The 23289-nt window shown below is 53.7% G+C and overlaps 1 protein-coding gene across 2 annotated transcripts in view; it reads right to left on the minus strand.

Moving 5' to 3' along the window:
• The window catches only part of AHRR (aryl-hydrocarbon receptor repressor), a 74764-nt gene extending 61462 nt beyond the window's left edge, over positions 1–13302 (minus strand). The window contains exons 1-2 of one of the 2 annotated variants that reach the window (XM_032629238.1): positions 13198–13302; positions 4303–4375 (exon numbers count right to left, since the gene is read on the minus strand). In XM_032629238.1, coding sequence (XP_032485129.1) covers positions 4303–4364 — 62 coding nt within the window. In that variant the 5' untranslated portion in view covers positions 4365–4375; positions 13198–13302. Of the gene's footprint in view, positions 1–4302; positions 4376–5204; positions 5290–13197 lie in introns of those variants that run through there. The other variant, XM_032629239.1, reaches the window with a different exon arrangement.
• Positions 13303–23289: the final 9987 nt, after the last annotated feature.

The raw sequence follows: 23289 nt of genomic DNA on the forward strand, positions 1-23289 counted from the left end.
TTGGTCAATTCATTTGACACAGATACTGAGGCAATTCAACAGGGAAAGAAAGTCTTTTCAATAAATGGTGCTAATCAACTGGACATCCATGAAAACAAGTAAACATCAGCCCTTACCTCACAAAATACCTGAAATTAGCTCAAAATAGATCATAGACCTAAGTCTAAAACGTACCATGAAATTTTACAAGAAAATACGCGAGAAAATCTTTGAGACCTCAGAGTAGTCCTGGGACTCTTAGGACACACACCAAAATAAAAAACTTGTGAAAGAAAAAAATGATAAATTGATTTTTTTCAAAAATTTTTAATTGTCTTTGAAAATCACCATTAAGAAAATGAAAAGGGGAGGCATTGATTGGTCAAAAATATTCACAAAAAGAGCCTGTATCCAGAATATGTAAAGAAGTTTTACAATTCAACAAGAAGACAAACAGCCCACTAAGAAGATAGGCAAATTATTTAGAAAACTCTTCACCAAAGAAGCTGTATGGACGGCAAATAAGCACATGAAAGGATATCAACACCATTAGCCACTAGGGAAACACAAATTAAAACCATGGTGAGCTACCACCACAACCCATCAGAGTGGCTGAAACCAAGACTGACACCCCAGACATCGCTGAGAAAGTAGAGGAATCACACGCTCAGTGGCCAGGAATGTAAACGGTGCAGCTGCTTTGGAAAATGGTCTGGTGGTTTCTTAAAAAGTCAAACCTTCCTCTGCTATATATGTGACCCACAATCCCACTCCTAGGTGTTTACCCAAGAGAAATGAAAACCTTACATGCAAAGACCCGTACGTAAACATTCACAGCAGCTTTATTCGTGATACCCCAACCTGGGAACCACCCAAATGTCCACCTGAGATGAACAAACACACGTGGTTCATCCACACGACGGGCACCACTCAGCGTAAGAAGGACACACCCGGCACACAAACCACAGAGGAACCGACATCATCTCGACAAGGGAGAGAAGCCCCACAAGGTGTAGGATCCCATTTATAGAAAATTCCAGGAAATGCGAACCAGCCTACCGGACAAGAGTGCAGGCAAGGTCGCCTGGGACGAGGCTACCGGAGGAGTGACAAGGGCACAGGGAACCTTCGGACGTGATGGGAGCGTCTGTGACCTTGGCTTCGGCAATGTTTCTCGGGTGATTACACATCTCAGAACCAATCAGACTGTGTACAATAGAAAAGTTATCAAAAGTTGTCAACACAGACAGTTCACAGAAAAGGAAATACAGTGGCTGCTACAGCAGCTCTGCGTGCTTCAGTCACAGCCAATCAAGACCAAACATGCAAATGAGGGAGGAGCCCCGCTGCTCACACACCTCCGAGCTCAAGGTGCCCATCCGCGCGCGGTGCAGGGACCCGCCGCTGCGTCACACCCCAGCCCTGCTCCCTCCAGCGCAGGTCCAGCCCTGAGGGCCTGGCAGGGGGCAGGTTCTACCCTGGGGTTCTAGCAGGTTCCACCTCCCGGTTCAGGCAACACAGGCTCACGGCTTTCACGGCCTATCCACGGAGGATGGGGCCAGACCACAGTCCACAGCCCTCGGCGAGGCGAGGGGGCAGTACTGCAGCTGGCCCGTGGGGCTCACACCCCAGGAGGGGCCGTGGGCCCGGGCACCTGCACATGTGCACACCGCCGGCAGCTCCTCTGGCCTTTGCGATACACAGACGCTGGCACTCGGACAAGCCGGCATGGCCACGTCCCCCAGAGGGTCCGCAGGCACAGCCAGGGGAGTGTGTTCAGGTTACTCCACTGTCTTTCACTGCCCCTCAAATCACAAGTCTAAGTGCTCAATGCCATTACAGATCGGTGAGGAAAACACTGATTATCGAATAGAAGTATTAGGAACAACCAGTGGCCACAGGGGAAAAGAGAGAGATTCAGACCCCACACCTTACACCAGGAAAAATTCCAAGTGCTCAAAATTTAAATATATATATTAAGGAATCCAAGAAATTTAGAAGAAATCCTGGGAAAATTCTCATAAACTTGAAGCAGGGGAGATCTTTCCAATTGTGACACAAAGTAAAAGATGAATAAATTCAACTTCATACAAAGTAAATGCTTTCGGCGCTGCAAAGAACACCACAAGTAAATACAAACTGGGGAAAGGTATGTGAAATGCATTTAAGAACCAGTCTCCCCAGTGTACAGCAAGCCCTTACAAATCAAGAAGCAAAAACATAAATAGGGCTTCCCTCAGGGCGCAGTGGTTGGGAGTCCGCCTGCCGATGCAGGGGACGCGGGTTCGTGCCCCGGTCCGGGAGGATCCCACATGCCGCGGAGCGGCTGGGCCCGTGAGCCATGGCCGCTAAGCCTGCGCGTCCGGAGCCTGTGCTCCGCAACGGGCGAGGCCACAACGGTGAGAGGCCTGCGTACCGCAAAAAAAAAAACCATAAACAATACAATAGAAAAGTTATCAAAAGTTGTCAACACAGACAGTTCACAGAAAAGGAAATACAGCGGCTGCTACGCCTCACGTATGAGAAGGACACGCAAATTCACCGAAGTCTGAGGCATGCCATGTGCCCGGCAGGGCACGCCTCCAGTGCTGGCCAGTTTGGGGACACCTATGAAATCACACTCTTGGCCTGAGCAATCCCACCTGCAAGAATGCATATGCCTGTTGGGTCTGGCCTTGATTTACCTGCTTGCAAGCTAGTAGCCTGCTGCTGTCCACGGATCCTGGCAGAAGGCGTGAGCCTCCACGGTCAAGGACAGGAAACTCACTGCTCACAGCATGGCAGGCAGCGCGAGCCACTGTATGCATCACTGAGCCCAAGTCTGTGAGGGTGACGCAGAAGGGGCCAGGCAGGGGCTGCGGGCGCAGGGTTTGTGTCAAAGCCGAGCAATCCACCACTTTCACAGTAAACAGTTAACAAGACTGCCCGGGCCCGCGAGGGAACGGCCAGCACACAGCCACGGCGGTGGCCTCTCCGACGACGAGCACGAGTCCAACGCCAGGCACGAAGGCACTCAGCTCAGTGGCGCCTGTAAGCCAGTCGGAACGGACGCTGGCGGAGGGCTAGTGACGACACAACACGGCATGCCCCGCACAGCTGGACGAGGAATCCATGAGGAGCAATGTCGAAGGGGCACGGCCGTGGCCCCTTGTGCACAGAGGCAGGGAGCTCCTGTGCTGCACGCCGTGTTTGCTGATTTGTGCGTTAATGCTCCCAGCCCCCCAGATCCTGGTGTACACAGCTGCCTCTCCAGGTACTTCTTTCCTTATTTAAGGTGACAAATGTTCTCACCAGAACAAATGAGCTCAGGACATAGGCCCCCCGCATCACCTCCTTCTAGTGCATAGCTCTGCCCCCCACACCTGCCCCTCTCACCTGCAGACCAGGCTGAACACTTCCCCCAGCACCCTGGCTCCATCCCAAGGCCCACAGTGGCCACACAAGTGACTCAGGTGACAACCAGTTTCCGAAGTCCAGCCTCACCAGCCTTTGACACCCATCCTTGGGACTGGAGGTGCCCACATTCCTGTCGACCTCTCATGGGGTCCTGCAGCCCCTGGGGGCCCGGAGGGTGGCCTGGGTCCCAGAAACCCAGATCCCCACATAGACACTACTGCAGGTACACACGCACACACGCCCACACCCAGGCAGGGCTGCGTTACACACATGAAGCTACATCACACATTCACACATCTGTATCGCACACACACAGAGGCTCACACACACACAGCCCCAGCCACAGTGGACACGCCGCAGGACCTGTCCCAGGACGGACGCAGCCCTGGGCTCTGGGAGTCGCTCTCTGCAGACCAGTTCCATGACTGCAGGCCACCCGCTTCATGGCCCCGAGCCCCACTGGCCAGCCACGGGCAGGTGGGGGATGTGAGCGTGGTGCTGTGTCCCGGGGCTGGCGGGGGCCGTGCCTGGGGTTCCCTGCCCCCACCCCACTCCGCCTCCCGGACGCCCCAGGCCGAGCCCCAGTCTCCTTTCGCTTGGGGTGAAGCCCAGAGGCACTGTGGTGCATGCAGCCAAGGACGAGGATGGGGTCTTACCAGGGCGGGAGAGGGGCGCCCTGGGCCAGACCTCAGCGTCCAATCAGGGCTGGGAAGGCGGCCCAGGGTCCCACCTGCGCTCCCGAGCACCAAGGGTGTCCCCTGCCCGGCCCGGCCCCCGCTGGTCCTGCGGGTCCCCGCACCCTCAGTAAGGCTTGACCGAAACCTCGCCTCACTCACTTTGTTTCTAAAATTCACTTTTTTCAATGCAAACACAAATGCCTCCCCTCCATCAGTAACAGTCAGCAAAACCAGAAGACAGATACTTTACTGTTTCTGAATGGGCTTCCTTCTTTTCCTCCCGGCATACAGGCACTCCCCCGGCGGAATCATCGTCTTGGGCCCTAAGGAAAAAGGGGCATCAAGTTGGTCACACTGAAGAGACCCCAGTGCCCCCATACCCCCCCAAACCACCGAGGCGGCGAGAGCAGCAGCGGAGGCCCGGCGCGCTGTCCTCCCCCAGCGCTGGCTAAGCGAGATGCCCGAGGGCACGACCGGCACGGGGTGGGGTGGGGTGGGGTGCGGGGGTGCGGGGGTGAACCATCCCCTCCTCAGCCCAAGGTTGAAGCCGGCTCATGACGTCTCCCCTTCGATGGGCCGCCTTGCAGCCGCCAGCCTAGCCAGAGGACGCAGTCCTGTCACCACACTCCTGAGACAGCCCTGTGCCGGGAAAGCTTCCGGCAGGTAAACACCCTGAGGCGTCAGAAAACAGGAGCCACTCCGCAGTGGGCACCGAGGACCATGTGCTGGGTCGGGGCGCAGGCAGGCAGGCTATCCCAGTGCCGCCTGAGGCCACGCTGCCCCTCCCACTCCTCCCCTACGGCCTGTATTTCTAGGCACACAGGCTTCCTCTCTTCTACTAAAATCTCTCTCCACTCCACAATGCTGGGCTTCCACTTTGGCCACTAACTCACGGCCGCACTGAGCCCAGCTGACCATGCCAGCTGGCCTCCACCAGCAGTGTGGACACTGCAGTCGGTGTCTGTGCCCTGAGGCTGGTCAGCTCGCCCATCACCTCAGGGAGTGCATCAGAATCTTGATTTTCCCGTGCAGTGAGGATGTCTGAGCCGTCACAAACATCCTGCAGACCGGTGACCCCTCAACACCAGGCTCTGGGCCAGCTGACCCAGAGAGGAGGTTAGGAGCCCTCCCCTGGCCTCAAGTGTGTACTACCTGGAAGAGGAAGCAGAGTCAAACACACGATTTCCACCCTGTCCAGAAAGTGCAGCGAAAATACTGGAAACGTGTCATGGATCCACTTTAAGTATAAGAAACACACTTTGACTACTGACATAAGTAGGTAAAGTAAATGGATCAAAAAAGATACACTAATCAAAAGTACAGCTGGAGTAGCTATGTGAGTATCAGACAGAGCAGACTTCAGACAAAGGAGTATTACCAGGGACAAAGCGGGATATGATAAAAGAATAAAGGGGCCAGTTTTCCAAGAAGACGTAGCAATGCTAAATGAGAATGCATCACCCACAGCTTCGAAATACAGGAAGCAAAAACTGAAAAGATAATTCATTAGTAACTTCAACATGCCTCTCTGAGTAATCGATAGAGCAAACAAACAGAAAATCACAAAGGAAAGAGAATATCCAAACAACAGATGTAGACTAATTGAAATATAGAGACTACTCCAGCCAACAGCAGCAGAATACACATCCTTCGTGCATGGAACATTCATCAAGATAGACCATGTTCTTGAACTTAGAACAATCCTTAACAAACTTAAAAGAATAAAAGTACAAAGTACGTTCGCTAACAATAATAGAATTAAACTAGAAAGATGTATGGAAAATTCCCAACTATTTGGTAAGCAACCCATTTCTAAATAACCATGGGTCAAAGAGAAAGTCTCAGAGAAATGTAGACGTATTTTGAACTGAATGAAAATGAAAACACAGCATATCAAACTCTGTGGGATACACATGAGCAGTACTTTGACGGACACTGATAACATTAAGTGTTTATATTAGAAAAAAATTAAACGTTTCAAATAAGTAATCCAAGCTTCCACTTTAAGTAATCAGAAGAAGAGAAAACAAGTCCAAATCAAGCGAAAGGTGGAAATAATAAAGAGAAAAAATCAACGAAACTTAAAATGGAAATACAGAAAAATCAACGAAACCAAGAGTCGGTTCTTTGAAAAGATCAACAAAATTGATAAACTTCTTGCCAGACTGATCAAGAAATAGAGAAGATATGAAGTATTAGTATCATGAATAAAAGAAGGGACATCACTACAGACCCCACAGACATTAGAAGGAAAATAAGAGAACACTGCCATGAACTTAGCTGTGTGCCCGCCAAATTCATATGTTAAAGCCCTAATCCCCCGTTTGACTGTATTGCAGATGGACCTTTAAGGAGGTGATTAAGGTGAAATGAGGTCATATAGGTGGAACCCTGATCTGATAGAAGCGTTGCCCTTATAAGAAGCAGAAGAGAGAGGAGAGCTCTGTCTTCACCGTGTGCAAGCCAAGAAGAGCACACTGTCATCAGAAACCAATCAGTGGGCACCTTGATCTTGGGCTTCCCAGCCTCCGGAACTGTGAGAAATAGATTTTCATTGTTTTTAGGTGTTGGTTAAGCCACCCAGTCTGTGGTATTTTGTTACGGCAGCCCAAGCAGACTGAAACAAATGCTATCCCCACAAATTCAACAATTTAGATGAAATGGACCGATTTCTTGAGTGACATACACTACCAAGCTCACTCAAGAAAAATCAGATAACCTGTTTAGCCCTGTATTTATTCCAACAACAACAAACAAAAGCAAAAGCCCAGATGATCCACTGGTAAATTCTACTGATTTAAGGAAGAAATAATACCAATTGTTTGCAGAAAACCAAAAATTAAATTAAAAATTGCCAACTCATTTACAAGTTCAGTGTTACCCTGATACCAAAGACATTTTGAGGAAACGAGGGTCAAAAATCCCTCATGAACACAGGCACAAAAATCTTCAATTAGATGTTAGCAAATGGGATCCAACAATATATAAAGAGCACAACACATCACAAATGGGGTTTGCTCAAGGAATTCAAGCCTGGTTCGACATCCAGAAATTGACCAGTATAATTCACTTTATTAATAAATAAAAGAAAAAAAAATATGGTCACCTCAACATACATAAAATGCATTTGACAAAATCCAAATCCATGCATAATAATAAAAAAAAACCCTCTCATCAAACTAGGAATAGAAAGGAACTTAACTAACCTGATAAAGGACATCTACCAAAAAAACCTACAGCTGACATCACACCTAACAGTGAGAGACTGTATACATCCCCAGAGATCATGAATAAGACAAAGATGTCCTCTATCACCATTCCCCTTAAAGTTCACAGACAACAGGATGGTACATACAGAAAATTCCAAAATTTGGCTAAGACAAATCTTTTATAACTTATAATAATTGAGTCCAGCAAGGTCACAGGGAAAAAGGACAATATAAAAAAGTCAATTGTGTTTCTATACACTAGCAATGAACAACTGGAATACACATTTTTTAAGAACCATACCGTTTACAACAGCACCAAAATAAAAATTAAATATTTAGGTATTTCAATAGGTTGAATACGTGTAACTGGGGCCCTAAAGAATAGGAGGGTAATAGAGGTGACAGAAAACATTTAAGTAATAATAGCAGAAATTTGTCAAAACAATGAAAACTATAAACCTACGGATTCAAGACGTCAATGAACCCCAAGCACAAGAAACAGGAAGAAAACTACACCAGGCACATCATAGTCAAATGACTCATAACCAGAGATAAATAGAATAATCTTAAACGCCACCAGAGAAAATAGCATTGGGTACAAAGAAACAGAGATACGTATGACAGCAGATGTCTCCTGAGGAACGTGTACCCGAGGGGACAGTGGAGCAGCGGCTTTGAAGCACTGAAAGAAAAAACCTGAAACGAGAATTCTAAGCCCTGTGAAAATATCTTTCAAAAATTAAGGCTAAATGAAGACTTTTTCAGACATAAAAAAGCTGAAAGAATTCGTTGCCAGCTGACCCACACTATAAGAAATGTGAAAGAGTGTCTTCAGGCCAAAGGAAAATGATACCAGATGGTAACGTGGATCCACAAAATGGAACAGAAAGCACAGGAAGTGGTAACTGCATGGGTAAGAATGCAAGGCTCCTTCTTACTATCTAACTATCTCTAAAAAATAATTGACTGTTTCAACAACAATGACAACAATGTGTTGTGGGGTTTATAACCTATGCAGATGTCAAGGTTTGGCAACCACAGCACGAAGGCCAGGAATGGGAGGTGGTGGCACCCCACTGGGAAGCGGTGTATTGGTTCCCCTCGGGCTTGCTCTGCACGGATGGGCTGGACCCTTCGAGCTTTCCTCCTCTGTAGCGAGCGCAGAGTGAGGGGCTTCTGGGTCCCGTGCGTCCCCCGTGTCTTCTTGTTCCTGCCCACCTCTTACGGAGGCTGGGAAGCCCAGCAAAACATCTCCTCCAGCCCAGAGCCTGAACCCCTACATACAGGCAAGCCCTCTCGGCACCCCCGCAGCCCTGAGTACCCTTCCGAGCTCTCCTGCTGTTGTTAATACTTCTTTATATGAATTAAAGTTTCTCGATTCAAACAAAAAATTAAGTAAAAAACATACAAAAGCTGGTTTTTAAAGTTCACACGTTTTAGAGATACATGCTAACACCTGTGAAAGGATGACACCTCAGCGATTTGCTTCTGTGTGCGGTTTACATGACACTGAATCAGCCAATATTGACAGCTGACCATCTATGATACTCGATGAATAAACTGGACTCATTATAAAATTCTCTCTACTTTCGTAAAAGATTTGAAAATGTTCATAATAAAAAGGTTTTTAAAAAGCATTGAGGGCTTCCCTGGTGGCACAGTGGTTAAGAATCCGCCTGCCGATGCAGGGGACACGGGTTAGAGCCCTGGTCTGGGAAGATCCCACGTGCTGCAGAGCAACTAAGCCCGTGCGCCACAACTACTGAGCCTGCGCTCTAGGGCCCATGAGGCACAGCTACTGAGGCCACGTGCCACAACTACTGAAGCCCATGCACCTAGAGCCCATGCTCTGCAATGAGAGAAGCCACCCCAATGAGAAGCCCACGCACCGCAATTAAGAGTAGTCCCCACCCACTGCAACTAGAGAAAGCCCGCATGCAGCAATGGAGACCCAACGCAGCCAAAACTAAATAAATTAAATAAATAAAATTTTTAAAAAAGCATTGAAAAAACAGAAATGTGGCACAAGAATAAACATAATGTGGTCAACTGATTTTCAACAAAGCCATTCAACGGGGAAAGAACAGTCTCTTCACGAAAAGGTGCTGGCACAAATGGACATCCAATACCAAAGAGTGAAGCTGGACCCCTACCTCACACCCTTTACAAAAATTAACCAAAGTTAGTTAAAGACCTAAGTGTAGGAGCTAAAAGAAAACATAGGGCTATATCTTCATGACCTTACATTTGGCAATGGATTCTTAGATATGTCACCAAAAGCACAGGTAAGAAAAGAAAAATGAGATAAATTGAACCCCATCAAAATTTAAAACTTGGGCTTCAAAGGACACTATCAAGAAAGTGAAGAGACAACTCACAGATGGGAGAAAATATTTGCAAATCATATATCTGATAAAGGTCTGGTATACAAACTACATAAAGAACTCTTAAAACTCAACAACAAAAAGACAAACAACCTAATTAAAAATGAGCAAAGGACTTGAATAGACCTTTCTCCCCCAAAAAACGTACAAATGGTTAACAAGCACGTGAAAAGATGCTCAACATCGTTAGTCACTAAGGAAATGTAAATCAAACCCACGATGAGATACCACTTCATACCCACGACAATGGCCATAATATTTTTTTAAAAAAAGGAAAATATCAAGGGTTGGTGAGATTGTGGAGAAACTGGGACCCTTGTGCCGTGTTGGTGGGGATGAAAAATGGCACAGCTCCTGTAGAAAACAGTTTAGTCTTTCCTCAAAAAGTTAAACATAGGGTCACTACACGACCCAGCAATTCCACTCCTACGTATATGCCCGAGAGAACTGAAAACATATGTTCAAACACAATCTGGCACACAAATACTTACAGCATCATTACCCACAAGAGCCAAAAAGCAGAGACAACCTAAATGCCCATCGACTGATGAATGGATAAACAAAATGTGGTCCATCCATACAGTGGACTATTACTCAGCCATAAGAAGGAACGAAGCTCTGATGCACCCTACAACACACACGAAGCTTGAAAACATCATGCTATGTGAAAACGAAGGCAGACGCAGAAGGACACATATTGACTGCATTTATATGGAATGTCCAGAACAGGCAAACCCACAGAGACAGAAAGTAGGTGAATGGTTGCCAGGGGCTGGAGGAAAAAGGAATGGGGAGTGACTGCTTAAAGGGTATAGAGTTTCCGTTCGGGATGAAGAAAATGTTTTGGAATTAGAGGTGGCAGTTGCACAACTTTGGCAATATACTCAATAAATACCACTGAGCCTTACATTTTTAAATGGTTAATTGTATGCAGTGTGAATTTCACCTCACTAAAAACAAAGAACACAAATTTGTATATAAATATAAATTAAATGTCTGGAGTGGCAGGAGAGAACCGTGCAGCGGGACTAGGAGCGCCTGTGGGGCATTGTGAGAGCAGAGGCAGGGACGGGTGGCAGCTGCGGGGCCTTGGGGGTCAAATGCTGGTTTTTAAGCTGCGGGGGATGACGCGGCAGAGGAGATAGGAGAGCTCTGGAGAGATGGGCTGGGGTGGGTGGGCGCGGATAGGGCCCCGGTGGCCGCAGGCTGGAGCAGGAACGGGCGGACGGATGCTTCGGAAGGGTCCAGCCTTCTCGTCTCTGCCTGAGCCACGGCCACCAGGCCTGCGCTTCTCTGGGAAGCTGGAACCCGGCGGGCAAGGTCATCCCATCTGAGCTGCAAGGGCTTTCAACTCAAGCAGGAGAGGCTGGAGCCGGGCCCAGGCCTGGCCCCAGCCTGGGGGGAAACCGGTCAGGGATGCTTCCCCACACACGAGACGGGCCGGACGCCCCTCAAGATCAAAGGCGAGGAGGCTGGCTGACCTGCCTCAGCCCCAGGAGGCCCATCCCCAGCACCACCGTTCCCTGAGTGAGTCCGAGCTCAGAGCAGGGGTGGTGCGGGCTGGAGGCGACAGGGAAGACAAGCAGGGGCCGGAGGCACTTCGGGGGGCAGAGCTGGCCCCTCACTTTCCTCCAGTCAAGACCCCCTCCCCACAGCAGGAGCCGAGACGGGGTCCAGGCTCCTGGGTGCGGGCCCTCCCCAGCCGCGCACGTGGCCTGCCAGCTGGCCCACAAGGCCCGTCCTCCCTGGTGGAAGGGGCCTAAAAACACGGGCTATGGCGAAAAGCACCAGGGCAGATAAACACCCTCCAGGTACCCCTTCGGGGGTGGGGGAGAAATCAAGGGGGCCAGCCGCTGTCCCCTGGAAGAGCCGTGGCTTGGGGTCCAGTTCCTGCCAATTCCTGCCCTAGGAATCCTCAATACCGGCTCCATTTTACTAAATACTGTGCACTTTCCTCAAAAAGGTGAAGCCCTCATCGGATTGCACCAAACTCCCCACAGAAATGCGCCACTGAGGCAGCACGAGGGCCAGCCCCCCAGAAGCTCTGAGCTGACTGTGTTTCTCAGAGGAATCTGAACTTTTGTAAGAACCTTTTATGGTAAAAATAATGGCTGACCATTTCAGAAAATACACATAAGCATAAAACAAACATAAACGATCGTCCCATGCCACGTAGCGGTGCCCTCAGCTCCCGCCCAGCATGTGTGCCCCGTCCACAGGGCCGCACCGCCCTGGGACTGAACTGAGAGGGAAACAACGCACACGGTCAGGGTCCAGACTGCCCGGTATCCACCTGGAAGTCATCATCCGTAAACAGGGAGCCTGCAGCCACGGCTGTTGGAGGTAGCACAGCCCCTGTCAGGGCCACACTGCCCACCGGCTGCTCAGCTGCCCACGAGCGGGTCCTGAGGCCTCCACTGGGATTGGGCGTGGGCCCAGGAGGCTGCAGAAGCCAGGCTCTAGGCCCTGATGGCGGACGCTGGGTGGAGGCCAGCCGGTCAGAAGCCCGGCTCTGCCAGAGGCCCCTGGAGAGTGTCCTGGGTGGGCTGGGCTGCTGACCAGGCCGGGAGAAGTCCAGTTCACCACTGTTGAGTGCCCAGAGCAAGGGGGCAGATGCCCAGGGCACACACTCGCGCAGCCCCTCTGTGCCCGGCCCCTCGAGGACCGGAGCCTGTGGCTGGTCACACAGAGGCCCCGCGTGAGTCACAGGGCGGCCACAGCTGGAGACCCACTGGATGCTTCCAACGGGGGCTGACGCCTCCGGCCCCAGCCCTTCAGACCAACCAGGAAGCAGATGGAGGAACCCAAGGGCAAACTGCCCAAGGCCTCTGACCTCTGACCCTGGCTAATCACCTGCCCTGTGGGCAGCCCCCTCCCCAAGGGCGGGGGGGTCACAGCAGCAACACCGGGTCCCTGAAGTGTTGAGGGCCTGTGCCTCTCACAAAGTATCCACAATCTGGGATTTTCCACCTCTCAAAATAAGACTTTAGGGAAAAAAACTTTCTTGGTGCCACTAACTGAAACCCAGTGAATTCCTGGAACACGCACCTTCCGCCCTTCCAGAGTGTGTGAACCAAGGCTGGCGCTCCTGGCCCCGAAGGAAGGGGCTGAGCTGTGCACCCCCAGCTCTGGGACCCCCGGCTGGGGGCCTCCCCTCACCAGCTGCCCTGGAGAGGGCTCAGGAGTCCAATTCAAAGTCCCCCCCCCCCGCCCCCCAGCATCTGCCCAAAACAGTTCCGAAAGAAACTGTGCCAAGAGCAAAGGGCAGTTAGCCCAGCTCCCCCAGCGCGGGGGTCGGACGCTCCCAGGCCGGGAAACTGAGGGACCGCAAGCAGTGAAAGCGGACTGGCTTTCCTCAAAAGCCCTGTTTTTAATTTTAGGTGAGAAGCTGCCCGTTGGACCCCAGGGCCTGGCGACGTGAGGATGGGGTGAGTGGGGTTGGAGGGGAGAGGGGGATGGGGGGGCCGAGGGTGCGGGAGCCTTGGGAAGATGGCCCTGCGCTAGGGTCTCCCTCGCGGAGTTGGACCTGCGGAGCACGTCCAGCGCACTTACCCGGCCGGCGGGGCGCGGAGGTTCAAGCGCGCCCGCGGGAGGTGTCCGCGGGGACAGGGAGCTGTGGCTGCGCGGCTGCCGGCGCTCGCATCTCGGGGACCAGGCGGAGGCTGTGGCCGCGGAAGGACAGCCCCACCCCGGCACGCGAGCCGCCCCGCCCCGGAGACGACCGAGCCCGGGAGGCGGCAGGGGGCGCGCGCGCGCATCTCCGCCCGGCCAATGGTCCCCGGGTCTGTGTGCACCACGGTGGGGTCCTGCCCTGCGCCCCTCGCGTCCCCGTGGTCCCTGGGATCTCTGTGCGCCACGGTGGGGTCCCGCCCTGCGGCCCCCCGTCCCCGTGGTCCTCCGGATCTGTGTGCGCCACGGTGGGGTCGCGCTCTGCGCCTCTCGTGTCCTCGTGGTCTACCCAAGGGTCTGTCGGCACCAGGGTGCCTGTGCCCCTCGAGGCCCCCGTGCTCCCCGAGGCCCCCGTGCTCCCCGCGGGAGCCCCAGACCCTCTGTTCCTCGCCCGCAGTCGCGCGCCCCCTTCCACCTGCGCCTGCGGAGGCCGAGCGCGCACCTGCCGGTGGAGCGAAGGTGCGGGGCCCAGACTGTCCTAACGGCTGGGTCCCGGCGCCCGGATCCGAATGTGTAACGTGAGCGTAGCAGGTCCTGCTCCGCCTGCTCCAATTAGGTTGTTGCTAAAATCAAAGGGTTTTACAGTTTAAAAATATTAATGTAATACTTTTAACCCTGCACCTTCCTGGAGCCGCAGGGCAGCTCGTGGAAGTCTCATCCCGACATTTCTGGTTCGAAGGAGCCAGGCCTCCAGCGGGGCCCTTCCCGCCCCTCCAGCTGCTCCTTCCCCCTCCTCCACGCGAACCATCTGGCCCCTCCCCTCCTCCGTCCTGGAGGACACGTCCAGACTTCGAAAAGCTCCCCTTCCCTCACCGGGCCCCTACTGTGTGTCTGGTCCCGGAGCGCCCCGGGACACGCCGTGAGCCTGGCCTCACATCCTGGGCTTTCTGCCCCAAGGCCTGAGGGGCCCCCCCGGAAACCTCGCCCCACTGCTGCCACCATCCTTGCCCCGGCGGGGGTGGTGTGGGGGCTTGTGTTGCCCCCTCATGTCCAGTCCCTTTGCGTTCCCCAGGCAGCCCCTCAGCACCAACCATGTCCCCACCCAAGCCCCACCGACCACCGCCACCACAGCCAGCCCTGTGGGGTCTCCAGTGCTCACTCGCACCCCACAGTCAGTCACAGCCAAGGGAGTCATTCCTGGCACCTGCCCGGCTCTGAGCAAAATCCCGCCCCCACCCAAGCCCCAGCTACCTTCCCCAGCCTCACAGACCAGCGTGTGTGCCTCAGGACCTTTGCACTTGCTCCCCACTCTGAGAAAGCTCTTTTCCAGATACTCGCAGGGCTAACTCTCTGATCCTGTGTTCTCAGAGAGGATATCCACCTCAGTCAAAGGCCACCGCTGTCCATCTCTCCCTGCTCTGCCTTTTGTAGGGCATATTCCTGCCTGAAATTACAGCAGGTGTTTCTTTGCTCCTGTGTCTAACAGGTAAACTCACCAGGTCTGTTCTGTTCACCTCTATCCGAGGAAGAGCAGGGCTTCTACTGCAGAACAGGGGCTCAAAAGTGTCAGCTGAGTGAATGATCTTGTATTATTTTTTGACCTGGAACAACATCCATCTGTATTGCTGTATTTTTTAAGTAGTTAAAATCAGCAGTTGCACCTTGGTCCAATTTTTGTAAAGTGCATTATGCACAGAAAAAAATCTGGGTGAATAACTCAGGTTACAGGCGAAGTTTAATTTTTTACTTTTTAAAAATTTCCACCATTCCTGACCATTTTGCAAGAAGCATGGACTGCTTTTGTACCACTTTTGTCGTTTTTTTCTTTCTTTCTTTTTGCTAAAAAGAATAAGTAAGCATGTGTATGACGTTGGGAGGGCATATCTTGGAGTGGCAGAGGTAAGGTGGGTCCACCCTGTCAAGTCCAGGCCTGTAGGGGAACCCTCAGACCCAGGAATTTGGGCAGAGACACCTGGGTGGGTGCCCCGAGGATTTGAAGCTTTGTAGTCAGAGCCTGCGTCCCCTGCATGGGAAGACAGAGTCCACGTGTCTCAAAGAACCCCTTCTAGCCTGTTGTCTAGGCATCAGTCACCTCCACCCACCCAATCCCATTGGGAACCAGCCTGAACGAGATGCCTCTTTGCTTCTTGCTGCCACTTCCCGGGGCAGGACAACGGCAGGTGAGGCCACACAGCCTGAGGTGCAGGAGAAACCAGTGTCCACTCCCCCTCCTTCCCTCCAACCCACCTTGGCTGTGCCTGTCCGCAAAGCCTGTAGTCTCTGTAGACCCGGGGGCAGTCACTGGGACTGGACACGAAAAGGATGACCCTTGCCAGGGAGGTGCGACCTGTGAAGCCCCAGGAATTCAGGGTGAGCCCCCTTTGTGGGAGACCTTGGGCGTTGTTCCCACCAGAACGCGGGTGACTCCAGGCCCCCCAGGCAGCATTCCCACGAGGTCAGCCGGACACGACTTCCCTCTGAACTTCCTGTTCACACAGGTCCTGCAGACACACACAACAGTGTGCAGAGTACTTCTGGGTGCCCCCTATTTTCTTCTCCACCGCGACCACCCCTGACACCACCCCCGCACCGCAGTGTTTCCCCTTTGGGGTTGCAGCTCGGGAGGCCTTCTCGGAACCTCCCTCCTCTCTGCACTCGGGACCTCCAACTGCAGTAGGCTCCGTGTTGCTGCGTCCTCCCACTCCGCCCAAACTTCCGACCAGCTGGGGACCAAATTCCTCTTTCCTGGATCATTTGTCCTCCCAGGGTGGGAGGGTGGCCGACACCTGGCAGGAAAGAGGGCTTGGAAAAGAGACAACACCCAAGGTGCCCCCTGGCCCTCACTGCCCACGCTGTGTCTCCACGGCTGTGTCTCAGACGTGGCCGTCCTGGGAGCTCAGTGATGTGACAGCTACACGGCTTAACGGCCATCTGGCTCTGCCCGCCTGTCCCCACCGCAGACACAACAGCCGAGGGGTGTGCTGTCACCCTGCAGGTGCCCTGGCGCAGGTGTCAGGCCGCATGGTTCCCCGGGGGGACAGCTGTGTTGCTCGGGCAGTCCTTGTTCAGGTCTGTGCTTTCTCTCCCCCACCTCACTTCGTCTGCAGCCAGAGGAAGATCTGGAGCATTTTGTCAAGAGCCGCTGCTGCCCTTGTCTCCGTGGGCCGTCCCTTGAGGGCCCCTCCCGTTGTGTGCACAGCCAAGCAGGGCTTTCCCACTCCTGGGAAGGCTGTCATCATACAAGGTCTGTCAGCTTGGGGAGCCCGCCTGGCCTGCAGCAGGGTGGGGGCAGGGAGGTGCAGGAGACGAGGCCGCCAGGTGAGGGTGGCCGACATGCACCTGCACCCTTCAATCTGCAGGAGTGTCCGTGGGAGGCCCAGGGTCCCCGCCTGCAGGTGGAGAGGGGCCCAGCAGCAGGGGGCTCCAGGTGCCTCCCCAGAGGCTCACTCCCAGGAGGCCCCAGGACAGAGACCCCAGGAAAGGGCAGGGGCCACCCAGTGGATGCCCGGTCCAGAAGGCCCGGATGTGGCTGGGGGTCCAGGACTGCCTTAGAGCCAGGTGGTGCCTGGGACGCGGGCAAGCAGAGAGTGAACCAGGAGCTCTGCTGGCACAGGGACATTTGAGTCAATAAATGCGATTCAGGGGTTGTTCCCGAACACCAGAGACGTTGCTTGCGGCGGCTGGCAAGGGTCGTAGATGAAGTGGGAGAAGGTGAGGTGCCCTCAGGGGATGGGCAGAGCCAGGGTCCCCACCCGGTCTGACCCCACCCCTCACCTCCACCTCCCAGCGCCCCTGCCTGGTGCCAGCAGTCACCCTGAGGCCCCCTGCAGACCCCAGACTGGCCACACGGCCCCCTGCTCCCGACATCCCCTCCTCTGGAGCTCCTGTCAGCAGGAAACAAGGAGCGGTGGGGCAGGTCCCACCCCTCAGCAGACCCTCAGGGTCTCAGGCAGCTCGAGGGTCCAGGGGGAAGCCAGCTGCCTGCACATTCACTGCTCACGCGACACAGAGCAGGGGAGGGACAGTGCCCTCCTTCCAGGGAAGCAGCTGGCATGTCCTGGGGCACCCACGTGCTGAAGCTGAGCTACCTTCAGGGTCAGGATCCACAGGACCCCGTGCTTGTGAAGAGGGTGCAGCCAAGACCCTCCAGGCTCTGCCCTCTCTGCCTGCTCCTGGGGCTTTGCAGGTGCTGTTCCTTCTGACTGGAACACTCTTCCCTGAATATCTGTCCTGTCATTTCCTTCAGCTTAAGGCAGAGGCCACCCCTACCGTCCCTGGCTATCTGACATTTGGGTTTACTGGGGGGGGAGGACGCAGGAACTTTCATCTCCAACCCTAACCTGCTACAGCCTCACAGCCCAGAGCCGGCCATTGTGGGGGCAGAAGGGAGGAAGAAGAAAGAGGGGAAAGGGGAGAGGAGGGGAGGAAGGAGAAAGAGGGGGAAGGGGAGGGGAGGGGAGGAGGGGGAGGGAGGGAGGGGAGGAGGGGGAGGGGAGGGAGGGGAGGAGGGGGAGGGGAGGGAGGGGAGGACAGGGGAGGGGGAGGGGAGGGAGGGAAGGGAGGGGGAGGGGAGGGAGAGGGAGGGGAGGAGGCCAACTTACTACAGTTATTTCCTTTCATGAACAACCCCGGCCCCCACTGAACAATGACTCACTCGCCTGGTTTTCTTTGAACCTGCCTTGTCCTCCACATCCTTTGGTGGCCCCGTGGAATGAGCCTTCCGCAGGCTCTACGAGTCAGTCTGTCTCAGTCCCCCAGCCCACCTGCATGGTCCGTCCAGGCACTGCCCACTCAGGACCCCAGCCTCCTCTAGGGTGACTCCCTCTGTGTTGCTGAAGCACATTCTCCAGGAACTTCCCAGTTAAAGGAACATGGGAGGAACGTTTCTCAGAAACTGTCTCCTGTTCAGCTGACCACGGCTCCACCAAGGACTCGCAGGGTGGAACCCACTTTGCCTGCTGCGTCTGAGTTCCACCCCAGCTCACCTGTGCTTTCTCCTTGTCCTAGGGCTCCAGTGGTCCTCTGTGCACCCTGTCCTCCAAACCTCACCTCACCAACGTTAGCTCTGGAAAAGGTCCTTTTCAGTTTTGAATTTTTATTCCCTACAGTTTTTGTTCTTACCTTTTCTCCCTTCCAGATATTCTATCTTTAATTTCTGAGTTATTTCCATTCTGTATTATTTCTTTTTTATAGAGTTGGTTCTTTTTTAATGGATGCCTTGTCTTTGGTCACCTCTGAGGTACTGGCTGTAGACGACAGGGGTTCTGAGATGTTCCTTCTAGTCCCTGCTTTGCCCCTTTACTAATGTCAGGTGAACTTTCCTGAGCTTCATACAAGAGGGAGGCACTGCCCTAAATGGACAGAGTGGTGGGCTTGTTGGGCAGTGGGTACCTGTGGGAACGATCTCAGGTGGTGGGTTTCTCCGACCTCCTGCTCTGGGGGGATGGGGCTTGCTCTGCAGGGGCCCTCAGCTCTCCTCCACCCCCTGTGTAGGGTCCTCCTCAACCCCTTCTGCTGCCACTGCTCTCCTGAGCCTCCCCTGCTCTTAGGGGACTGTCAGCTTTTCCCTGGAATTTGCCCTGTCTGGATCTTTGGGGCAGGTATTTCCCTCTCTGGTTCTTTGCACTGTTTGAAGGCAATTTCAGTGGGACCTTTGCCATCTTAAAACTTCCCTGAATTGTTGGCAGCTAGTTTGAACCTATATAAACAAGGTGAGGCCCAGCGCAGCTGGTGTGGAGTGTCATCTGGTGGAAGAGCGGTGGGTCAGATGCACCCCCTGAGCTCCCCACCTCTGCGTGAACAGGGTGAGGACCAGGGCACCCTTCACCCGAATCCCAGCCTAACCACCACTTACCATGTGACCTCGGCCAAATTATGGGCCCTCTCTGGGCCTTCACTTTTTTATCTATAAACCGGGTAAGTGTAGGCCCATGGAACAGAATAGAGAGCACAGAAATTAAATCCTCACACATATGGTCCAATGACGTTTGACAAGGGTGCCAAGATCGTTCAAATGGGGAAAGGCCAGTCTTTCCAACAAATGGTGGGGAAATGGACATCCACTTGGGAAAGAATGAAGTTGAACCCTACCTAACACCACATACAAAAGTTACCTCAAAAGGGACCAAGACCTAAAGTAGACATAAAACTCTTAGAAGAAAACATAGGCGAAAAGCTTCATGGCTGAATCTGGCAAAGCTTTCTTGCATATAACACCAAAAGCACAGGCAAGAAAAGAAAAAAAGATAAACTACATCAAAATTTAAAAACCTTTGTGCATCAACGGACACTAACAATAAAGTGAAAAGGCAACCTGTCATAGGAGAAAGTATTCCAAAATCATGTATCTGATACGGGATTAATATCCAAAACATATGGAACAAGACCTACAACTCACAATTAAAGACGAGCAACCAATTTAAAAATGGGCAAAGGATGCGAACATACATTTCTCCAAAGACACAGGAATGGCCAATAAACACATGAAGAGATGCTCAATAATCACTGATCATTAAGGAAATGCAAATAAAAACCACAAATGAGATACCACCTCATACCTGTCAGGATGGCTACTGTCAAAACATAACAAATGTTGGCAAGGATATAGAAAGATAGGAATCCTTCCTTACACACTGTTGGTGGGAATGTAAAATGGTGCAGCCACTGTGGAAAACGGTATGCAGGTCCTCAAAAATTAAGCATAGAGCTACCATATAATCACTACTTCGGGCTTCCCTGGTGGCGCAGTGGTTGAGAGTCCGCCTGCCGATGCAGGGGACACGGGTTCGTGCCCCGGTCCGGGAAGATCCCACATGGCCGCGGAGCGGCTGGGCCCGTGAGCCATGGCCACTGAGCCTGCGCGTCCGGAGCCTGTGCTCCGCGACGGGAGAAGGCCACAGCAGTGAGAGGCCCGCGTACCGCAAAAAAAACAAACGAAACAAACAAAAAAAAATCCACTACTTCTGGGGATATAACTGAAAGAACTGAAAGCAGGGTCTCGAGGAGATGTACGTCCACCCAAGTTCACAGCAGCATATTCACAATAGCCAAGAGGTGGAGGCAGCCCAAGTGTCCATCAGCAGATGAAGGGTAAACACACGGTGGTCCATTCACACAGTGGAACGTTATTCAGCCTTAGAAAGGAAGGTAATTCCGACACAGGCTTCCAGCATGGATGGACCTTGAGGACAGACATTATGCTCAGTGAGATACACCAGTCACAAAAGGACAGATCCTGTAGGATTCCCACTCACGTAAGGGGACCCAGAGGAGTCAGATTCCTGGAGACAGAGGAGGACAGTGGGGGCCGGGGACCCAGGGGAGGGGGAGGGGGAGGGATGTTTACGGGGACAGAGTTTCAGTTTTACAGGGATGAAGAGTTACAGAGATGGATGGTGGGGATGGTTGCTAACACTGTCAGTGTACTTCATACCAGGGAACTGTACACTTAAAACTGGTTAAAATGTTAAATTATGTTACGTATATTTTAACACATGTACAACAGGTAATAATCTCCACCTTCACCCATTTCCCACCAGGTACGTATATTCCCAATCTCGGGGCAGACCGGAGTCATGGGCTGGCTTCCTGGAGCCTCTAGTCTGGACACCGATCGAACAGTCACAACCGCATCCTTGCACACTCACGTGCTCTTAAATGGAGCTACGCGGTGAACTCCGAGCTGGCCTGGGCCCACCTCCATCAGGTGTGTGAGGTGAGGAGGGCACACGGTGCCCCAGTCCCTCTGGTCCTCGAGTTCCAGGGCAGCAGGGCGGCCCCTGTCGGCTGGGGGCCGTGGTCAGAGGAATTCAGGGACAGGAAGAGGACCCAGCGGGGACTCCACGGGGACTGACTCAGCCACACTGCAGTGTGTGTGCATCTGACATCAGCTCTGCCTGCAAGCCCCCGACCCTCCACAGGTGAGGGGTGACAGCCTCCACCCCCGCCCCGGACCTCCCACCTGGTCCTCCCTTGACCAGGCTCACCTGGACTGGGAATTGAACTCTCCCAGCCGGCTGAGGTGACTAGTGGTGACCAGGGTGGTGGCCACAGGTAGTCCGTCCTACCTGTCCTGGACTATTTCCTCTTCATGAAGCACCGACTTTGAACCTGGGCCAGAATTCCGGAAGTCTTGAGCACAAGCTTCGTGTCCCCAGAAGTCAAACGCGGAGCTGGTTCATCAGGACACAGCGCACGTGGAGAGATGGAGCGCGAGAGCAGGCGGTTCGGGGTGGAGCGCCGGGTGCAGACTGCACAGGCACCACGGGCAGCAGCTTCCTCTGCCCCACCCCCGAGCCCCGACTCCCAGGGGGCGGGGCCACGGCCTGAGAACGGAGCACCTTGCTGGAGGAAAAGCCGAAGACGTGCTGCCACCCTCACTTGACCCCCACTCCCTCTGGTTTCTCTGTTGCTTCTGTAAGTTCCACGCTGGCTGTCCCTCGAGGTCACCCCTCTGGATCCAGATGAAGCACCAGGGTCAGGCATCCCTGCAGGCGGGACAGCAACTGCCCCCGTGTGGCCGACTGGCGCTAGACCAATCAGGTGCGGCCTTGGCGGAAAGGAGTCAGCTTGCTGCACGCCCGCCTGGGCAGGGGCTCGGGGCTCGGGACGGAACCCCCAGACCTTAAGCCCATCTGCTGCTCGTGCCTTCCAGGGACGCAGCCACGTCCCCACCCACTCCTCAACGTGCGTCCACTGGTTCAGGCCACAGACTCCACTGAGGGTCTGTGCAGTGTGTAATCTCTACCACACCCGACTGTACCTGTGTACCACCCACCTCTATCTGTGCCACACACCCGAGTACGTCTGTGCCTCTGACCCGAGTACGTCTTGGTGCCTCTCACCCGAGTATATCTGTACCACACACAATCAGACCTTTCTTTACATTTCTGCATCTCCCCTTCCCCTCACTTCCCTGAATCAAGGAAGGCACCTAATCACACATGCACCATCCCCTGCCCAAGGCTGACATGCGTTTGAGAGCAGGCCTCTCAGGGTCTGCACTGTCGGCCCCCAGTGATCCTCGGAGATTAAACTGTGTACTGGGCAGGTTCCGCACTGAGCCATGAATTGCCGTCGCCTGAGACCAGCTTGAGGGGTTTCCAGCTTCCTGGGAATCCGGGATGAACCCAGAGCCCAAGGTGCACAGGTGCAAGGATGGGGGAAGGGGGTGGACGGAAAAGCCAGCAGTGGAGGGCGGGGCTACCACGTCACAGGGGGCAGGGTTCCACAGAGGCTGGACACCTGCCGCCCTCACTCTGAGCCTGGGGTGTCTGCAGGCCAGAGCTCGGGGACCGATGAGCACAGTGCCTCCCAGGGGGGAGGAGGGCCCCCCGCTATGCACAGCTCCACCTAATGGGGGACAGGGAGACAGGCTAAGGGGCGGTTTGGGCTGAGGCAGTGGGGCACCAGCTGGAAGAGTCCACCTGGGCACCTGGAGGTCCCAGGCCTCAACGGAGTCAGGAATTTGGGACTGACCTCACTGGAGTACAACTTGGGATCGTGGGCTGCTGTACCTCACAAGTGTGTTGAAGTAGAGAGGCACCCAAATGGAAAGGCGTGAGATCCTCAGAGACCCCCTTGGACCCTCCTCCATGAGCTCAAAAGGCCAGTCTGAGCCACACAGATTCCTTTACCTCGACCCCCAGTCGTGTGGTGACATTCCTTGTAGTCAGACACCACAGATAAGAAACCCACAGCCCCCAGGCTCCCATCCCCAACCAGCACAGGTCCCCCAAAACAGACCCCAACGGATTACCCAATTTCTGATGCCCCAGAACCCATTTATAGATCACTGCCACCCAACCCAGAATCCCAACGTCCTCACAGCCCCCGCCCCAAATCCTGGTTTGGGGAAGCACACTTAAAGGGTGAGGGGACAGAAGGAGCCTAAAGCGATTCCTGTGGGCAGGCCACAGGGCCACCACGTGGGGGGCTGACCGCATCCCTCCTTCTGCTTTCATGTGTGAAAAACCGTAATTAACAGTCGATCAGAGGGCACAGAGGTGCATTCATTAGTAAGTGAAGGAAAACCCA

The sequence above is a fragment of the Phocoena sinus genome, chromosome 3 (assembly GCF_008692025.1).
Source record: "Phocoena sinus isolate mPhoSin1 chromosome 3, mPhoSin1.pri, whole genome shotgun sequence".
In the NCBI taxonomy this organism is placed as follows: Eukaryota; Metazoa; Chordata; class Mammalia; order Artiodactyla; family Phocoenidae; genus Phocoena; species Phocoena sinus.